The following is a 19,932-nucleotide window of genomic DNA, read 5'->3' on the forward strand; positions in this document are numbered from 1 at the left end:
TGATTCATTATAATTTTGAATGCAAAATTATAAAATAAACTGAATTAAATAATAGCTTTAGTGGTGTGTAGAATACTACATATCACTCTTAGCTTCTTTGAATGCCTCATATTTATATTTTCACTCTTTACCTATTTTCATACTTGAAAATGCCTAATGTAGGCAAGAAACAAGCCAAATCGACTTCTATATGCATTTTTTTTTACTAATAATAGGTTGTATTTGACCACAATACAGCATAATTTATCAATTCATATATTTTTTTAAAAACCGTGATAAAGTGAAGCTTCAAAATTTGAGCCACAAAGTGACGAGTGACGACTTCATATTGAAAGACACCTAGATAGAAAGACAGACAGATGCACAAAGAGCAAAGAAAAACGAGTAAAAACGCACAGGAGTGTATGCTCATACTTATTTTAATGTATCACAATGAGCAAGAAACATACTTGATGAAATATTTCAAAGGAGTATATTCAATTACCATCTACAATCAACTTAACTAGGACAACAAGGTTTTGTGACAAAAAGTTTCTTTAAAAGTCTGAAGTTCCATGTGTGTTGTGTTTGTACTGTATGTTAGTTTCCATGTCATTTGGTACAGTCTGGAAATCTTCATCATATAATTACAGTAACAAAAAAGCTAACAAGACTACAGTATAGAAAAGACATCAAGAACAACATTTTTGGTTTAACTTGCTCTTTTTTGTACATTGCAAGGCTGTTTTTTCTACCCCCAGCTGGGCTGCCTGGAGCCACAGAGCCATGCTTATGAGGCTCGAACGAGGAGTCATTTTAAGGAAACAAAAGAAGTCCAAAAGGTTTTTAAAAACAAACAAAAACATTGTGGCACCAGAAGTCACAAAAGGAACAGATCGCTCCAAGTAACAGTTCATCTTTGAAGTTGGAGCAAATGGTTGTTTGGTTGTTAGTTTGGTTGTTGATTTTGGTTAATACGCTTTTCTTTAAGTGTACAAACTGCCTCTTTTTCTAGGAAAAACTGACAGTTTAGAGAACCCGACCCCATCCTCTGCTCTTCATTTCATAGCAACAGAGTGAAGGGTGAGCTGCCGCGCGACATGAGAGCCTTACTTGTTACCCAAAAGACAAGCGGAGGGGAAAAGGCGACAGGTAGCAACATGAAGGAGGAGAAAGAGGCAAGTGTCTCTGTCCGTCCTGTCCTGAAATTTGGGAAACGTCCTTCAGAGGAGCGGAAGCAGAGGCAGATCGGGGGGAAAAGAAAGGAGGAAAGAGGCAGCTGGAGCCACTCAAGATTCAGTCCTCTCTGTCACTCATGTCCGTTGGTTCCAGAGTCCATTGGGAGTTGTCGCTAATCAAATAAGGAGGTGGTATTTAAAGCTGTTTCAGACCCTGCCCTCGGCTCCCGTGCCCCGGTTGTGGTGTGCCCACAGCCTCTCGTGTCCTCCTCAGAAAGAGCACCAACGCTCTTTTTTTTTTCTTTTCAGTCCTTCTTCATCTCAGAAATAAAGAAAAAAAAATGTTGATGTCTTGTTTTAAATATATCTTTATCTGTATACAGATACACGCTCCTTTTCACAGTGGGCAAAGATGACCTCTACAGCAAATCCTTGTCACTTTTCAATGTCCATCAAGTATCCCAAAGTAGCAGTGTGGAAATCCACAGCAGTATTTCAATAAAATATACACTTAATGTTGGGGCACATTTTCTTTTTTTTTTTTTAACTGCATAAAGCTTTGGCCACATTCAAAGTAAAAATTGCTCAGTGCTTCGCAATCATGTTCACTTCCGATCGTTTGATTTTCTAATTTACTCAGATTTGTGGTTCAATCAGTTTTGGTGTGTAAGACAAAATAAAAACACACACACAAACACATTCATACAAAGCCAAAATGATTACACTTTGGGAAGAAGACAAATAATCATATCTCAAAAAAAAAAAGAAATCTCCATAAAGTGGCCAGGACATATTTTGTTTCCTTTTCTTAAAATCTTAAAATTAAAGCTAGTGTTAATTTATGATTAAAGTAATATACAGTAAAAGAAAAAAAAATCGATAGGAAAATGAAAATACATGTCTGATACATCATATGATACTTTAAAATGCATAAATTAAAAAACAAAAAAAAAGTACACAGACTTTAAGGGGATTGAACATCAGAGAAGTGGCAAGCTTGCAGGCTCAATGTGATGATTTGAACAGCATGCTATGGTATCAACACCAAAACGCATTAAAGATTATTGGGGGATTATTTGTATATACTATATATAAATTGGCTATACAATATTGGTCAAAAAAGAAAGTTTTTTTTTCACAAATTTAAATAAGTCTTGGTTTTGGTTGAAAAAATATACATTTTGTCATCAGTGAGAGGGTGGGGGTACTGTACCGATGTGCATCCATTTCCATTGCAATAAGATGAAGTGGGTGACTTCTTTGGGACATGAAAGCCTCCTAACCATTTGAACATTGAAGGACATCTCCAAAAACACCTCCAACCGACAAGAAATAATGCTTTGGAATGAAGATGCCCTTCCAGACCTGTAATCTATGCGTAAGTGTGGCACCCTGCTTACACCTGGAACAAGTCGTTGCTGGGGGCAACCGCACCGCAGTTAAAAAGCTATCATTCTCCTCTGAAAGTAGCTGTATGTTGACTGGCAAACATATGACTAAAAGCTAGGAGACACATCAGTACCAGATGTATTATATACACTTTTTGGTAACTACCATGACTTGCTTAACAAGTGAGCAACAACCTCAAATGGATGGAGTGTTCCATGCTTGCACAAATGGACCTTTGGAGATCACTCTGTTCAGTAAAAATGTACACAAACAGTTGACAGCCGCATGAAAAATGGAGTGAAAATCGATTTTGACAGTTTAAGGAATTCAAATGACAAAAAGATCAGTCTTTGCTCGTGAAGAAAGAAAACTCCACTGTGGTAATAGGAATGCACTGTTCTTTACAAACGTCATAGATCATTGGCTTGGAAACATTGGTCTGTTCAAAAAGAAAATCAGCAAAATGTCCTTTGGAACATACATATTCACAGTCTTCAAAGTTCCGTTTTTGCAACAAGAAACAAAAAAAAAAAAGGTGTTGCAGAGGCAAGAAATTGGTTTATTGTTTGTTTTTCATTAAAGCTTAGCCAAAAGCAAAATAAGCATGCATCTAGGTACGTTTTTTTTTTTTTTTGTCTTCTTTCAAAAGTCTACATTAGCAGCAAAACGTATGTCCTTGACAAGACCTCAAACATGATCTTCAAAAAATGGACAATTGAATGTGACAAACGTCAAAGAAAGATGCATAACTGTATCTTACAAACTGCAATGGCTCTGTAACGGTGCTACTCCACAATGCAAGGACAGGGGGCCCTTTTTGGTTTTTGGTATTTACGTAAAAAAGCCACCTGTTTGCTCGCAAGGAAGCAAAAACGGCAACTTTGATACGTACTCCTTTATCTTTTAAAACTTTGTTTTCTTTCCTTTAAAAACAGCAACAAATTATCAAGTATAAAGAAGCCTCTTTACTCATCTTTATGCACCAATGGTGAAAGTGTTCAGTCTTTGGATTTTCTTTTTGTCTTAAAGCGTGAGAATTATTATTAGTATTCTTTTTTCATTTTTATGTATGACAACAAATAGGAAGAAAATAAAAACTGTAGACCTGCATTATCGTGTACATATCTACAAAGACAGGACAGCTGACGAAAATAAGTGCGAAGAGAAGAACAAGTAGAGTGGGAAATAGGAGTCAGACAGTAATAAGTGCACAAAGGTAACATGAACTTAAATAAAATAACATTTTCAACATTTCACCTATAGCATTTTCTTTTCTTTCAGCTGATGCAGTACCAACTGACCCATACATTTTAAATAACCCATTAAGAGGTTCCTGCCTTATCGGGAAGGGAATTCGGGTGAATGTATCCCGACAAGGTTGAGAATAAGACAGCGTTGATCAATGATCTGCCAATCATCATCTAATCTATCGGAATGACCAAGACGACATCAAATGAAGTGTCTTTAAGTTGGACAATACAAAAGCTAAATGTACACAAACCTACCATACTTCTTGAATTCATTTCCAATGCAACAATTTATGTAACACCAAAAATATTCTGAACTATCATAAATACACAGGGTGCTGGGTTCTTTTTCTTCTTATTCATCAAAACTCATTTTGGCCCATTCGTATGTCTGCAATGTTCTCTTTGTCTGGTATGAATGGACAACAATTCTCCTCCATTTAATCTTTTTGCAAGAGTTCGACTCAGCCAATTAACTGCCGATTTAATGCCCAGAAGAACGCCAAATCAATTTTCACTCTAATTAAAATAAGTAAATGAAGATATGAAGAAATAAAAAAAAAGTGTAAAACATGGATTTGTGTAACAGAAGAAAACATTTGTGATCTCTTGACCTGAGAATAAAATAGACAATACATTATTATTTTACTTTTGCAAGCCATTGGTATCTGAATGCTTAAATAGCAAGAACGTGGACCAGACTATTCTCCCATACAGCACATACTGGCTTTTTGTGAGTGCGCTAGTCAATATAAATTATTATGAAACAAAAGGACATTTTCTTCACTCTGACTTTTTCTTTCTTTCTTTCTCGGGCCATTTGTCAGCATTCCTCTGCAGCGATCTTTTCTCCTCTCATATATCAATATGTATGTGTTTCAGTTGAGCAAAGGGAAACAAAATGAAAACCAGCATGTTGATATGGGAAAACAATCCACTAACATTAAAATTTTTGGTTACAAGCTTTGGAATTGCAGTAAGTCTTTACATCTTTTTCTGAAATTGGTTTGTATACCTTTAACGTATTTAACATTGCTGTTTTTTATGTTTTTTTTCCCATTTGTGTGTTTTTTTTTCCTTTTTGTGTTTTTTTAAACATTGTCCATCACCGAAAGATCTTTTACAATCTGATGGAGTCTGTTCCTACGCTAGTAAGATTACTACTACAAGAACTACTGTCTTTGACAAAGCCAGGTTGTTGCGGCTTGTCCGCCGTCCTGCCCAGCCTGTCTGCTGACTTCTGACTGCTGTCAGAGTCAGACTCGTCAGTAAAGACGTCTGTTGGTATCGAGGTCTGAACTCCTGAGGTGCTCAATGAACTTGAGGTAACCGTTGAGGGTGAGGACACTGGAAACAAGGAAGAAGCAGAGGAGGGACTGGCATTGGGCTTCCCGACTAAAGCTCTGGAGAAAGGGGCCTGGGGCCAGGGTTTGCCGGAAGCCGTGGCGTTGAGCTGGGTGCTGGAGGAAGAAGTGGAGGAGGACGAGCAAAGGGTGGCGGACACGGCAGAGCATGGCATGGTGGCTGATGTTGTTGGCGGCGGAGTGGGGCTGCTGATGGGATGAGTGGCAGACTGCGAGGTAGATGTGGTGTTAGGATTGGGGAAGCAGGCTGAAGAGTGAGGTAATAAACTAGTAGCGAGCTCTTTGGCATTTCTGGCTGATCGCTTGATTGTTCTGTGTTTGTGCAAAGCTGATTCCAGGTGTTGACTGAGTGCTTTTTCCCCATCCAACGTAGTGTCACAAGCCAGGCAGTCGTAGAGACTTCCAGCCCCTGCACCTACGCCGCTGGGTACACGCAGCAACATCTCTTGCAGGTTTGCCACAGACTGACCAAAAAAACAGTTAGACTTAAGGTGGGTAATAGCCGCTTCTTCCTTGGTGAAAACTGCTTGACACTTCCGGCATGCCAGTTTGTACTGCACCTTGGGGACGATGAATTGGTCCAGATGGGGGTCCACAGCTTTGCCATCCAAGTCATTCTGCGCAGTGTGTACTTTATTCGACGGGGAGGATGTGGAAGGGGTAGTTGGGGATGCAGTATGAGGGTTGCCCTTTTTCTCCTCTGTTTTCGCTGGATCTTTGGCAGACTCTTTCCGATCCCCCAAGGATTTAGAGGGGGCTTGATTTTGGCTTGCCTTGGGTTGCTGGATCTGCTGAAGCTGCCGCTGCTGCTGCTGTAGTGCTTCTTGCAAGCTCTGCTGATATTGCTGGTAATGCTGCAGCAGAGAGCCTGGAGAAAGGCCCATCAGTGCTTGTGACAAGGCGGGGTTGTAGGGAAAAAGACTCTCCATACCATACATCGGTTGCAGGTAACCCCCTTGGAGAGCACCTGGGATCTGAGGGGTGTAGTACGGGGAAAAGCCAGGCATGAAATAGGGCAAGAACTGGTTGGTGAGAAGAGCAGTAGGGTCCGAAGCCAATGCAGCCTGCAGGGCCTGAAGCTGGGCAGGGTCTACCACATACTCCATACCAGGAGTTGGCATAGAGGTGGCCGGAACAGCAGGATCTGTTTTTTCTTTCTTGGCGCTGGCAGCAGAAGTAGAAGGGGCAGGGGTGCCTCCAGTTGATGATGGAGTTGAGGGCTTCTCTGCCTTATCCTTGGGCTTGTCTTTGTCTCTTAACCTCTCGCCTTCATGCTCTTTGGGGTGTTCGGGACGGGAGATGGACTGGCTGGTCGAAGAAGCGGAGTTGGATGTGGAGGTGGGGTTTGAGGTGGAAACAGAAGTGTTGGTCTGTGCTGGGCTCGATGTGGACAGGGATGATGATGAGGGCGGCTTGTTGGGCAATCCGGATGTGGGGAGGCTTGGCGATGGAACACCGGCACCAGGCATGTTTAGCAGGTTTGAAGGTTTTGGAGGAGTTAAAGCTGAAATTGTGTAAAGTAGAAAACACACAATAGTTAGGGAGATAGTTATGACATGTTGTAGCAATAGCCTGCAAATTTACTAAATCATTCTTATTTATACACTGAGCTGTAGTATACATTGCCCACCCAAGCGTGTGTCAAGTCAAAGGCGTTTCCTGTTCAAAAAGCTAAATTTTTGTGCATGTGTTTGTGCATTTTGCAGTGTTGTGCATAGAGAATTTGGTCAGGAAGTAGGGGGCGCAGGAGTGTTATCCTAATTATGCATGCTATGAAACATGTCCAAGGATAAGTGATAAGTGAAATAATAATTAATATGCTTGTATGTTTACTGATATAAAATAGTTGTTCCTATGTATCAAGGCAATAATGACAACATACCTGAATTAGAGGAGTTAAAGCTGGAAAGAGAGGGGCTTCCAACCCCGGGCAAGAGGACTGGTGGAATGCCTTGCAGATTGGAATAGGCTGACTGTAGATTCAGCGCCTGCATTGCTGGGTTATCAAACATCCCCTGCTGCTGCATGGCCTGCTGCTGCGCCAATCCTAAAACCTCATTGGCCTTCTTAATTCGGTCCATTTCTTGCTGAGCCATAAGTTGACGGACAGTAGCTGGGTCAAAGTATTCTTTTTCCTTATCGATCTGGCTGCCAATGGTATCCTTTACCTTGGAGATGTGCTGCTGGGAGAATATGTGATCGCGGACAGAGAGGCGGGCACTGTACTTGACACCACACAAAGTGCATTCAGTCTTTGGCCCCTCATAGGATGTTTGATTGATTCCAAAGTGCTTGGCCATGTTAAGTTTCGCCTTTTTCTCCTTGGCACGGGCATTTTGAAACCACACCTGAACCACTCTCTTTGGAAGTCCAATATCATTGCCAAGTACCTCGCATTCCAGCATGGTGGGGGTCCTGTAGTCATTAAAACAGGACTTCAATACTTTAAGCTGGAGGTTGGTCATCTGGGTTCGGAAGCGCTTTTGGCCAGGACGATCTCCACTGTCAATGCTCCTGGTACCTGAGGCTCCAGGACTTGGCGAGCAAGGATCAGCCAGACTGGATGTCTCGCTGTGGTCAATAATATGTTCATTTTCATAGTCCTTAGCATAATAGCTTGTTGCAGGGCTGACGAGCCCGGAGGACATCTGGTCATCATTTTCAAGGATGGGGGCAGTGCACCCCTGCTTTGACAGGTAATCACTGCTACTTTGGCTGTGTTTTGCATCAGCACTGTCATTATCGGCGTTAGCCTCATCACCTGTTGTTGTATCTGTGATGGCTGTATTCACAGAGGAACAGTCGTCGTTATCCAGCTTGTTTTGATCAAAGCTGAGATTCACAGAAGACATGGCTGCATTCTCAAATTCTTCCATTCCCTCAACTTTAATGGATGAAGGACTCAGTAGAGCCCTGGGAGACAAATCCATTCCTCTGTTGACAGGAGACATCGAAGAGCTTTGTCCATCCATATTTGATGAAGCCATTTGGGAATAGCTTGATTCCAAGGCATCCAACTTTATTTGCATGCCCTCCTGATCAGGTAGCATACCAGTCAGGGCCAAATTATAGCCAGCCCGTTTGGCCTCGTGCCAGTGGCGAGAGCGAATGTGTGCCTCAAGAGCCGTTTTTGCTTTAAAAAGAGCTCTGCAAAAAGGGCATCTTCGATGAGCTTGAGCTGGCCCCACTGCTCTAAACTGGCCTTTTCTCTCTCTGGCTCTGGTATTTTGAAACCAGACTTGCACTACTCTTTTCTTCAACCCCACCTCATGGGCAATGTGGTCAAGCATCTTGCGTGTAGGGTTAGAATCCAATAGATACTTCTGATAGAGTATCTCTAGCTGTTCCGGTGTGATGGTGGTTCTAAGCCGTTTGTCTCTCTGTGGCTCTTCACTGTTTGTGCTGTCATTCTCTCCTGGACTTGTGCCAGCTTTTTCCTCGAGCTTCCTCTTGAGGGAGTTCATGGTGGAGGTGGGTGTGGAAGGAGAGGTGGCAGAACTGCTGGGGATCTGGGGCATTGCCCCAGAGAGTAACTGACTTGCCAGGAGAGGATTGCTCGGGTCAAATAGCATGAAAGGCATGTCCATCGGCCGGTCAAGAAATTGTGGGTGGATAAACTGATTCTGCACGGAAAGGAAGTGTAATTGCTGGTGGTCCTGCCAGTGCTCAAAAGAAGGGAAGCCAATCTTGCACTGATCACACTGGTATGGGATCATCTGCTGGGCCATTTGATTTGTAGCAGAGCTCAGATGTGGATTGTGGCTTATGTGGGAGCTTTGAGGGGGAGCCTGGCTTGTCTGTGAGGCTGATGGTCCACTTTGTTGTTGTGTGAAGGAAGGAGATGAATGTTTGTTCGGCTTTGAAAGTGACTGCATCTTCTCTTCTCTCGGATTTCTCTGCTGTTGTGATTCAGAATGGGTTTGGAGAACATTTTCCTGCTTGATAGATGTTTTGTTTTCTTGGGGATCAGCAGAAATGTCTGTTAGCTCCTTTGACTTTTCCTCATGAAGGTTTGAGGTGGTTGCTGGTGAAGCCTCATCCTTATCAGCTGAAGAGAGGTGCATGAATGCTGAGGTGGAGGGTGGCAGTGGGCAGAGACTTGAAGAGGAGGGCATTGGGGTGTGGCAGGAAGAACCAGAGGGAGTATAACTTTCATTAGACAGATCCATGGAATCCTCATTGTGGCTGTCATATTGCCCATCTTCATCCTCGTCTTTGTAGCACAGCTTCTTCTGGTGTTTTATGAGATCAAATATTCTTTGGAATACCAAGCTGCATTTTTTGCACTGGTAGTTCAGATTTGAGGTGCGAATATATCGGTCGTTTGACAGTTCTCGTCTCTCGCCATCTTTCCCGCCGTCACTCTGGTTTTCATAATTTTTCCTCGCCTTCTGGCGAGCATTTTGGAACCAAACGACAATGACACGAGTAGGAAGGCTCAGAAGATTGGAAAGCTGTTCAAACTCATCGTCTTTAGGATATGCATTGGCATCAAAGAAATCTTGCAAGATTCTCAGCTGGTAGTCAGTAAACCTAGTTCTAGAAGACCGTTTACTTCCATAAAAATCGTGCTTTTGCGGTTCAGGAGAAGGAGGTTTAGAGTCAATTTTAGTCTCTTCGAGTGTGGTGGTTGGCGGATTATTGAAGTTGTATGGCGAGTCTTTGTTGCGTTGTCGCTCTTTGAAAAGGGTGTTTCTGAACCAGTGCTTGATGACTTTTTGTTGCAGTCCTGATTTATCTGCCATCTCTTTAATCTGTTCTTCATTAGGTGAATTATTAATATCAAAGTACTGTCGCAGAACCCGAAGTTGGTCGTCTGTGATACGTGTCCGTGGCCTCTTGTTCTGTTGCTGCTGTAGCATGGCTGGAGTGAGCTGTTGTTGGTACAGCTGGGCCAAGTCGGAGGCCAGAGAAGGTTCAACAGATGGTAGCTGAGGGGGCATCTGGGTGGGCAAGGACTGGAGAGACATGGGCTGCATCATTAGTGGTGAGAAGATCGGCAAATCCATTGGCATGGGAATTTGAGGCATTGGAACTGGAGGCTGTGGAGTAGGTACAGTCGGAGGTGTGAGTGAGGCCGCAGAGACGGGAATATTTGGTGTGGGAGCTCGTTGGGGTGGAGGAGGAGGGGGAGGAGGTGGAGGAGCTGGAGCAGCCTCTGGTGTGGAGGGTCTCAGTGGATATAGTTTATCATAATTCTCTCTGTATTCCTTGGCGAATCGCTCAAGGGATCGGAATGGAAAGAAAGCCTGGTGGATATGCTCCTGGTGGCTCTTTAGAATCAGTATATTGGAAAAAAGCTTGCCACAGGCTTCACATTCCAGTTTCTCTAATCCCTCGACGGGATCCACCACTCTTGTGATTCCACCTGGTCCACTTGATCCTGTAGGCCCAGTTCCCCTTTTCTGAGCTTTTTGTTTATTTTCATTATACTGAATCACTAACTCAAACCCGAAATTTTCTAGCAGGGCTTTGGTTGCATTTCCACGAGCATCTGATGCAATCCTTGGTGGAAGTAAGCCGGAGTCATGGTTTATATTGGTTGAAATATGTTGAAGTTCCTTCTTTTCTTTTAATTTGTCCATTGAATCTTTGTTGCCGTCCTCGTTTTTTTCAGTCATGTCCTTTTCTCTTTGAGTATCTTTGTCTTTGTCGGTTTGAGAGGTCGGCTTCTGCTTTTTTTCAAGTTGCTGGTGGAGAGAAGCACTCTGCTGCAGCAATGCCATCTGACCTTGAACCTGTGAGTGAGGCTGCTGCTGCTGAAGATGGTGATGCATCAGTTGCTGCTGTAAGCAGCTCTGCTGGGCTGAGTTTTTGAGATCTTCTAGCAGCGAGGTGGTTGATCCTGTTAGTCCAAGTGCTGAATTACTGATGTTGATCTCCGGGTTTAGCTGAAATTCTGCTCCAGGGATATAGAAAGGAAACAGCAACTGCTGCTGTTGCAAGGGGAGAAGTGCATCAGTTGTCATGGGGAAGTGCTGCAGAAGTGCTGGGTTAAAGAGCTGAGATTGCAGAAGAGCAGCCTGCTGCTGGAGCTCTTGTTGAAGTTGGGCTTGGGCTTGGGCTTGAGCTTGAGCTAAATGTTGTTGTTGCTGAAGCTGTTGTTGCCCCCTTGCAGACAGCATGTCTGCATATTTAGCCTTTTTTGCATCACTGTTCTCCGATGGCGAGGAACGGCTGCTGATGGAGCTGCTAGTCTCATTGCTATGACTCTGGGATGTGTGGTTTCCTCCAAGAAGACTCTGAGCTGTTTGAGACCCAGAAGAATTGTGGTTGGTTGTGTTTGCTGTTGAATTGCTTGCTGGGCTTGGACTTGTTGAAGTGCTAATGGTAGTGTTTCCACCGCTCGCACCAGTAGCACTTGCAGAGCTTGGTATCCCTCCTGCAGCTTCTAGTTTGGCTGCCCTTGCTTTTGTTTGGTGCAGCACGGAGCGCATGTGGATTTCCAAAGTAGAACTCTGGCTATATGCCACATTACAAGTGTTACACTTAAATGGCTTGCTGTCAGGGCTGCTTGTAGGCTCTGGTTGACCAGTAGTAGATTCCTGAAGCGCTCTCTTCACCTTGTGCAGGTGGGAGACAGAGTTGTAGTGAACCAGAAGAATGTTTTTCTGTGTGAATGACTCTTTGCAGACGGTGCACTTGAAAGGACGAGATGGATCCAAGAACTTCTCCATTGTAAAGTTGGGGCCCTTTCTGAATGGCAAAGCACGCTTTGGTTCAGATCCGGAATCTTCCAGTAGTGAGCCAGAGTCACTGCCTGTTGGGCTTTGCTTTTCCTCCAAGTCACTCTCATCTCCGTCTTTGTCATCTTCTCCCAGACCTCCATGCTCATCGGCAAGGGCTACGTCACTCATGACCATAATGTCTCCATTCATCAATAAGCCACCATACAGCTGCTGGATATCAGCTTCACTCAGCTCCAGGTGGCTGGTTTCTAAATGTTTCTTCAGTGCTTGTAGTGTCCTGAAGCTCCGCTGGCAGAGGCAGCACATGGTGGCTGCTCGAATCACATGGTACTGGGAATGGAGCTGGAGCTTCTCCACCGTCTTGAAGGCCAAGCTGCATTGGTTACAACGATACTTGTAGACATGGCGATCTGAAACAGGCAGCTGGGGCCTTTTGTTGTGAACTTCATTGAAGTGCATCTGGAGAGAGTTGGATGACTTGAACACTTGATTACAGCCTTTCTTCCAGCACAGGAATCCAGTTGAATCATCCTTCTCCGTTTGTTGATCTTCTAGAGGGGACTTGTGAGCTTCAGCTATTTCTGTTGGGAGTGAAACACCCTTCTCAAGATCAGCATCTGGTGAATCTGTGAAGAAACCAATAGATGATTAAAACTCAATGTAAATGTCTGCAGTCTACGTCAACAGGATGACGTATTATTGTTAAGTTACAATAACTAAATACTAACCACCTTGTTTCTTTGTATCTTCAGCGTTAGCAACAGCATGCAAAGGGTTCGGGGTCTCTCTTTCTGGACCAGGCACAGGTATGAACATGCTTGCTGGGAGAACATCAGTTGCAGTCACCTGGAACAAACCAAACACACAGATTTGTTCCACTAATCTTTCTTTTGCGTGTTTTACACATGAAGATACGCTCCAACTGTTTTATCCATGCCCTATATGATTAGTGACCATCATTTAAAATTACCATAATCGTCCACTCTATGCTCTCACTTCCGTCTAGCAGAGTGGAGCCACAAACAAAAACAAAGCTGAATGATTCTAGACAACTACTTTATTACCCTATTAAAGGAGAGCGCAAAGTATCCCAAGGTCACTTTTGAATTGGCCCGTCTAATTGGCAAACATAGTTCAAAATGGCTATCATCCAGCCAGACCCAGAATTAATGAAGCAGCCTCATTTTCATTGCCGCCATCTTACACAGACTGAAAATGAATCACACAGCAAAAGGGGCGGCTGGAGGAGATAAAGAACTGTTTGCAACTTTTGTGCCCTTCAGGAACCAAGCCCAATGTTTCGTTTAATTAGGAAAATTATATTTAAGATTAAGAAAACTACAGTGTAGTAAATAACCAGAGGGCTAATTAAACATTTACACTCATTTTATGATAATGAACTAACATGATAATATGAGGCTTTGATGAAAATCCTGCACTAAAAGAAGAGAAAATACCAATGTGGAGGACCTAAGAGATACTAGAGAGGCTTTGGGTGGAAACAGATGGAGGAATGTGGGCTACAAAGACAATATGATGATGAAACGATGAAAGGTAGGAGTAAGAACATATCATTATGCATGCTTGGCAAGAAATAAAAGTCACCTATCTCAGAATTAATTATGCTCCTCTACTTAGATGAGTGAAAAAATAAAGTACTTTTCCATCAGCATTCATTCATTATAAAAAAGGTGTTGGCTTTAATGTGTCTTCTAATACCGCTATTCTGTCATGCTACTCGGTAGTGGTTCAGTACATTACAACCCCTATAAAAGAAATAAATATTGCCATCTACCATACTAATGTGCTTGCCATTTACTTTCTAGATGGGGTGGGCGAAGCCGACCAGGCGGTAGATAGAGCAATGTTTTACTGTGTGATTGTCCGGCAAGTGAGTGATAGAACAGAACAAAGATTTTCTCAGTGATTTACAAGAAAACAGGACAAATAAAATTTAATCTCCCCTTGATGGTGAACATTATTAGAATCAAGGCCATTACACAGTTGGGAACAATGCAGCAGTACACTGCAGGTGACATAAATCTAACTAATCTAACTATACAGTATATGGATCCAAGTAGTGAAGCACACCTACTAATCAATTAACCGATTTAACTATAAAATAATCATGTACTGGATTGAATGAATCGTATCCAGCGACCTCAGCATTACATTTCCCCAGGCAATGGATGGTGACCATTTAGAATAACCAACATAACTGTAAAATGTTGATTATAGGAGAACACTTCCTGATGATGTCATGGACTTACCGTGGCAATGAGCTTATCGACACAGTCGGGTGCGACACTGTGCAGGTGCGTGAGGTGGAACTGCAGGTGGACCTTGTTGTTGAGCATGTCCTGACACAGCGGGCAGCGTAACATGGGCTGGACAGAGTGCTGTGTCATCACGTGCATTCTGAGACGATTCAGGTCTGTGTTGGTGAACTTGCAGTAAGGGCACTGGTACATCTGAGGGAAAATAGATAGAAGGGTGGGGGGGGGGGGGGCATATTCACAGGGTTAATAGGGTGAAATGTCTTTTGTGAGAGAAGAGAAACTGTAGATCAGGAGGCGAGAGAACAAGGCCAGCTTTCCCTCAAGCAGACAGATTCCTCTGATCACGGACAAGTGTGTTATAGTGAGAAGCACTCACTCTTGGCACCCACTTCAAAGTGCTCTCATCTGTCAAATACCATATTGATTTTCCACCTTATACACAATTAGCAATGTGACTGCAGCAGAGGCTAAAATAATTTGGAGGAGAGTTGAAAAGAAAGTCCTGGACTTGGTGAGATACTGTAAATATAGTACATCATTTATACAAAGTTCTTCTCATTGGAGTTAACGTTTTAAGGTGATAAAATAAAACATTCATGAAGTCACAACATGGCTGGCAGTTCTATTTTTTTGGAGCGCTCACCTGCTCTGCAGCTTGCTTTTCAGCAGTCCGGGGACGCTTTGAGGAGAGTGGGGTCTCAGAGGTCTCCGACCGTGACGAGGGCCTTTTGCTTGGAATCGGGGAATCTGACTGACGTTGTTCCGCGTGGATGGACACTGCTGAAGAAACACATGCATACAGGGATAAAGAGAGGAGATGTCAGGATGAGTTGAAAGCTTGGCAGCCTGGGAACAGTTCAATCAATATAAGTGAGGGTAAAGAGCGAAAGGGCTGTCTTTCTTAAACGTGCCATTACTACATGTAATGGGAATTGGGCAGTGGATTATACAACTCAGAAGATATATCACACACATTTACATCTACTTTCATGCTGCTTTCAAAGCTGGAGTTGTAGATGGCGTCATATACAAATGTTAGTTTGCCACAGGGTGCAGCTTTAAGTTTCACACCACCTCAGACGTTCGGTCCACATGAGTCTTTAACTGTGAGACAAAGTACACAGACATCATTTGGAAGAGGTTCACATGAGTGTACAGTGTATGTTCGTCCTGAAATGTGCTGTACATGTTTTCTGGTTAAATATACAGTATGTAGTAAGATTAAGTTAAAATAACATCTTAAATATCATTATATGGTATACTTATAATAAGACTTAGAGTAATATGATTGCTTAAAAGAAGAAATAATCATATTACATATCATTACATATTATTAGGGCCGTGAATCAATTAATGTATTTGATCATGGTTAATCACATCTTTGTCCATAGTTAACTCAGAATTAATCACATTTAATCACAGCTAGAAATTAGTCATAAAAATGAAAAAAAGCCTATTTAGCAACATTCAGAAAATATTTGCCAAAATGCATCTTTCCTTCATGAAATGTACAAATGAAAATACCTAAAACATAGGGCAATAGCCATAAAACATTTAATAAAAATTGCAAACTCAATGTTGTTTCATTTCTCTTTTAAAACATATTAAAATACATATGAATTTATAATTATTAAACCATTAATAACTAACTAACTAAATTACTAAACTATTGTTTTATTACAATACTGTAATTATTAATTAGAAATGTTTAATGTAAGCTGCGATTTGGACTACTTTTTTGACGGTCATTGAACGCACCATCTACCGTTCTCCGATCCAAAAATGATGTATTTGGATGTATTTTCCCCCTTTTTCTTTCACCTCATATTTGCTCCCAAATGCTGATTCTATGTGGGAATACATACATTTAAGATTTGATGACTGAGTACTAATATGCATAATTGTGGTACACAACCTCTCTGAAAAACAAAGTCCACCAAGCGAGATGGTGGCTCTGTATTCATTTAGTGCTTTTCATTATATTACATTATTATATACATTATAAATAGGATCAACCAAATCGCTATAATGTACATATGTGTTACTGAGATGTTGAAAATCTTCCCCTCACTAGTTCGATGCTAAATCGCTAATGCTAGCACAACACTCGACTTCACTGATAAGGGAGATATGATATATATATATATATATATATGTGTGTGTGTGTGTAAGGGGTGCTATACACACCCACGCTATGCCTTCCCATGTTTGCAGAACAAGGCTCACCCGAGTAAGTGCGAAGCACTTTAAAAAACACCTCAGTGTTACAAAGAAAGAAAAAAAATGGCAGTGGCACAAAGTGAATCATCACACTTAAACACTCAGTTAAGCTGAAGCTTACAGAGGAACTGAATCCACTCTGAGCCAGTATGAGGAGAGCTACACCGCTTTGTCACCTGCAAAAGGAATTCACTGTGGAACCTTAAGAGGTGCCTTGCTAACCACTAACAAGCCCATAAAGAGTTAAATTGGCCTGATTTGTACAGTCCTACAAGGGGCAAATTGAGAGCAGAGGGCACTGGTGTGAGGGTGGGGTGGTTTGGGGAGGGGTCAGGTTAAGCGGGGCTGACCACATTCTTGCTCCAGACATTAAAATGTCACCTCCAATCAGGATGAGTTGAGCTGATTACCCAGTGGGGAACCTAGTTTTGGACAGGGGCCGCCTGCTAGATCTCCCAGAGACATTGGGATCAGTCAGCGAGGCCCTGTTAGGGTCCAGTCACAGCCAATCCCATTAAACACATCCACCTATAAACAAAGGGAATGTTAAACAAAAGGAGCCTCCCATTGCTGACAGTAACCAAACGCTCAGTCATGGCACTGTCCTCGCCACATCCCCATCCACTCTACTTTGGTCCTTTGCTCCTTGCTTCCTTCCTTCCTTCCTTCCTTCCTGTGAGCTAATCTGTGAGATAACAACAAGGGTGGACATCGATGGTGGCATCACTTGCACCATTATTTTGTTTTAAAAAACACTTGACTGAAATAGAATACATTTTAATATTTCCTTTTTAAAGATTTATTTTTTTTAAGTAATAAGCACACATTAGTGCTAAACAGAATTAGTTTTGTCCTTTGTGGAGACCTGCACCCTCCTGAATGCTAACTCCCATGTCCCCTTTTCCCATGGTAAACCTTGGCTTTAGTACTATTACAGTATGAACATTCTCAGACTAAGAATTTTAAAGTGGGTGCTACCCTGCAGAAGTGAACCACAGGCATGACACATTAAGTTAAGTAGACAAATGCATCCTGATTAATATAATAAGCATGATTGATTCCATGCATATACCATGTTAATTACTGTGAGAGAACTGTTGATAGTGGAGAGCTTTCCTGAAGGGTCCCCAACTGACTCTATCAGGGTGGGACAGAGTGGGAGGGGGCGGTTGGGGAAGCTTACTCAGACACAGTGTTCTCTGGTCACGGCCAATTGTGACTCCATAAAATGTGATCGGTTGCTTTGTTTTTTTTTTGGATTGTTCCAGTCCAACACCATCAACAGCACCATGACTAACATACAATTTCTGTATCCTGTTTGTCCTTATCAAGGGGGAGGGATGAAAATAAATGACCATCAAAATGGAGAGGCTAGAGTGACGAAAACGGTTGGACACCGGTATTTTGGAGGGGTCTTCCGCACATGTTAGACACGCATATCTACACCATGGACAGGTGGTCACACCAAACCAATGACCAAAACACTGACACCTGATAAGAGCAAGAAAGAGCACAAACAAGACTGACAATTTGGTTTTAAGGGACGATACGAAAGGGTAGACATCGTTCTTCATTATTTGGAACTAGAGACAGATTATTTTCACCAAGGTTGTTGGTGTGTATTATGTTACAGTATGTTACGTTACATATGTGTCCCTGACCTGGATCCTCTGTCTGGTCATTAGTCACAGAGTCACCAAACCTCTTCTGACACATTGAGTGGAATCGTGTTTGAAAGCGCACACGTCCAAGCTCGAATGGAGGGGGAAAAAAAAGAACTAAGAGTCAATTAGATGATTATTAATTCATGTACTTTTTCCGTAAACCAGAGGCTTTGGTGCTGTTGAGTCCCATAAGTGAATTGGATGTTGGCACCTTGTCTCACCTCACATAGCTTCAGTGTATTATTCAGACAGAGTGGGGACTGAGGAGCACATTGCACACATCTCTGGAGCCTTGTTGTGCTTTCAAGGGAAACAAAGATGGTTGCTGGACAGAAAGCTTCTGAAAGTGCACTGACTGAATGATCGGAAACAGGTCATCTGATGTTGAAATCCATCATTGCAATCACAGCCTCCATCAATCTGCTTTGTCCTCCGGGGACAGCACAGCTCAGGTGGTGGACTGAGAGGTTGTCTATTATTTGGAAAGTTGCTGGTTTAACTCTTGGTTTCACCTCAAATCTCTGCAGCATCTGATTGGACCATTATGAATGCAAGGTAAACCTCCCAAAGAAGTAAATACAGTTCAGTAAGGATGCACAACTTCTGTGTTGTTGCCGAGACCTCTTTCTGTGAGTCCATACAGCCATGCCTACACGTACTCCTGCACTGCAAAGTGCGTCTTTTAATACTTGAAATGCCTTAAAGCTTCCTTAGCCATTAATATTGAGATGAGTCAAGTCCCATAGTGACAGAAGTCGTTCTCTTTTAATGATACACTAACAATACTTGAATGTCTTTTCTTTTCCCTGCCATTTCTAACCAGCTTTTCATCATCTTGGGTATGTCGCTTCCCAGAGCAATAAAAGGGGGATAATTATGAAGGAAGCAGTACCAATTTTTGAAAGAATGAATGAAATCCTTTCCTGTTATATATAACATTCAGTTCTTTTATTCAAACAAATGACACACTTAATGTTAAAAGCAAGAGTGACTTATGCATGACTAAAAGCATGGTGGAAAAGTGGGTGAAGTGAACATGATGACATGCAGAGGAGCTATTAATTAGCAGGATGGTTATTAATCAGGCAACTGAACAACAGGATGACGTGGCATTCACCTTTACAGGACACACGGGCTGGAGCTCGGCCATTAGACAGTCTGTGCTAAAACTCGTAAACACTGAGCTTTCAGGGAGTTGGCTCGCAAACAAGGACAATTTACGGCCTATTATCTTCAAAGACAAAGGGAATTATAATTTGAAGGATGACAAGCATCCAGAGGATGTGCTATGAATATGTAAACATTTTTTATATTGCTTTGTCTCCTGATTTGTCATACTACTTTGACTTTAAAAGCCATCACGAAGCAAGACTGCAAAAATATCTTCTCTTTATTAGATAGTAAGTATCCATGAGCAGGTAAACCGCTAATATATGTGCACTTTTATATGCAAAACAGCATATAATATTTGCAAAGTCTGCTGTGGAATGAGCACCGACTGCAATGCTTCAGTGGTGCAACTAGGGGATGCTAATTACCGTGCTTGTTATTCTGTCTACAGTGCAGCCATCAGCCACAGAGCAGTGTCTGACTTCCTTGGGAATCACACCTGGGCATCAGCATAGGAGGCAGGAACAGGTGTGCCAAAATAGGTTAGAAAAGTATTTTTTTAAGTAATTATTGGAATAACCAATAAGTATGAAAAAGTGTCTCATGAATATGCATTAAATTGAAACCTTTGTAACATTTACATTTCCTAAACAGTTACTGCATGTTGCTAAACTAGCATCCAGTACTGTATCTCGTCATGTGTATTTATGTGAAAGCAACACTTCAAGTTAAAATGTTACAGATGCATCCTCCATACAGAACATCACTGACTTGCATGCTGCATGTGGACATATGTGAGCGCCATGTTTTCAC

At 42.2% G+C, this 19,932-nt stretch overlaps 1 protein-coding gene across 11 annotated transcripts in view; it reads right to left on the reverse strand.

The window, feature by feature from the left end:
- Positions 1-401: 401 nt before the first annotated feature.
- zfhx3b (zinc finger homeobox 3b) overlaps positions 402-19,932 on the reverse strand; it is a 331,901-nt gene continuing 312,370 nt past the window's right edge. For 9 of the 11 annotated variants that reach the window (XM_058089529.1, XM_058089531.1, XM_058089533.1 and 6 more), the window contains 5 exons: positions 14,769-14,905; positions 14,117-14,317; positions 12,575-12,692; positions 7,040-12,472; positions 402-6,661 (listed from right to left, as the gene is read on the reverse strand). In XM_058089529.1, the coding sequence (XP_057945512.1) occupies positions 4,914-6,661; positions 7,040-12,472; positions 12,575-12,692; positions 14,117-14,317; positions 14,769-14,905 (7,637 nt within the window). In that variant the 3' untranslated portion in view covers positions 402-4,913. The remainder of the gene's footprint in view (positions 6,662-7,039; positions 12,473-12,574; positions 12,693-14,116; positions 14,318-14,768; positions 14,906-19,932) is intronic. The other 2 variants (XM_058089537.1, XM_058089538.1) reach the window with 2 other exon arrangements.

Source organism: Doryrhamphus excisus, chromosome 12 (assembly GCF_030265055.1).
Source record: "Doryrhamphus excisus isolate RoL2022-K1 chromosome 12, RoL_Dexc_1.0, whole genome shotgun sequence".
In the NCBI taxonomy this organism is placed as follows: Eukaryota; Metazoa; Chordata; class Actinopteri; order Syngnathiformes; family Syngnathidae; genus Doryrhamphus; species Doryrhamphus excisus.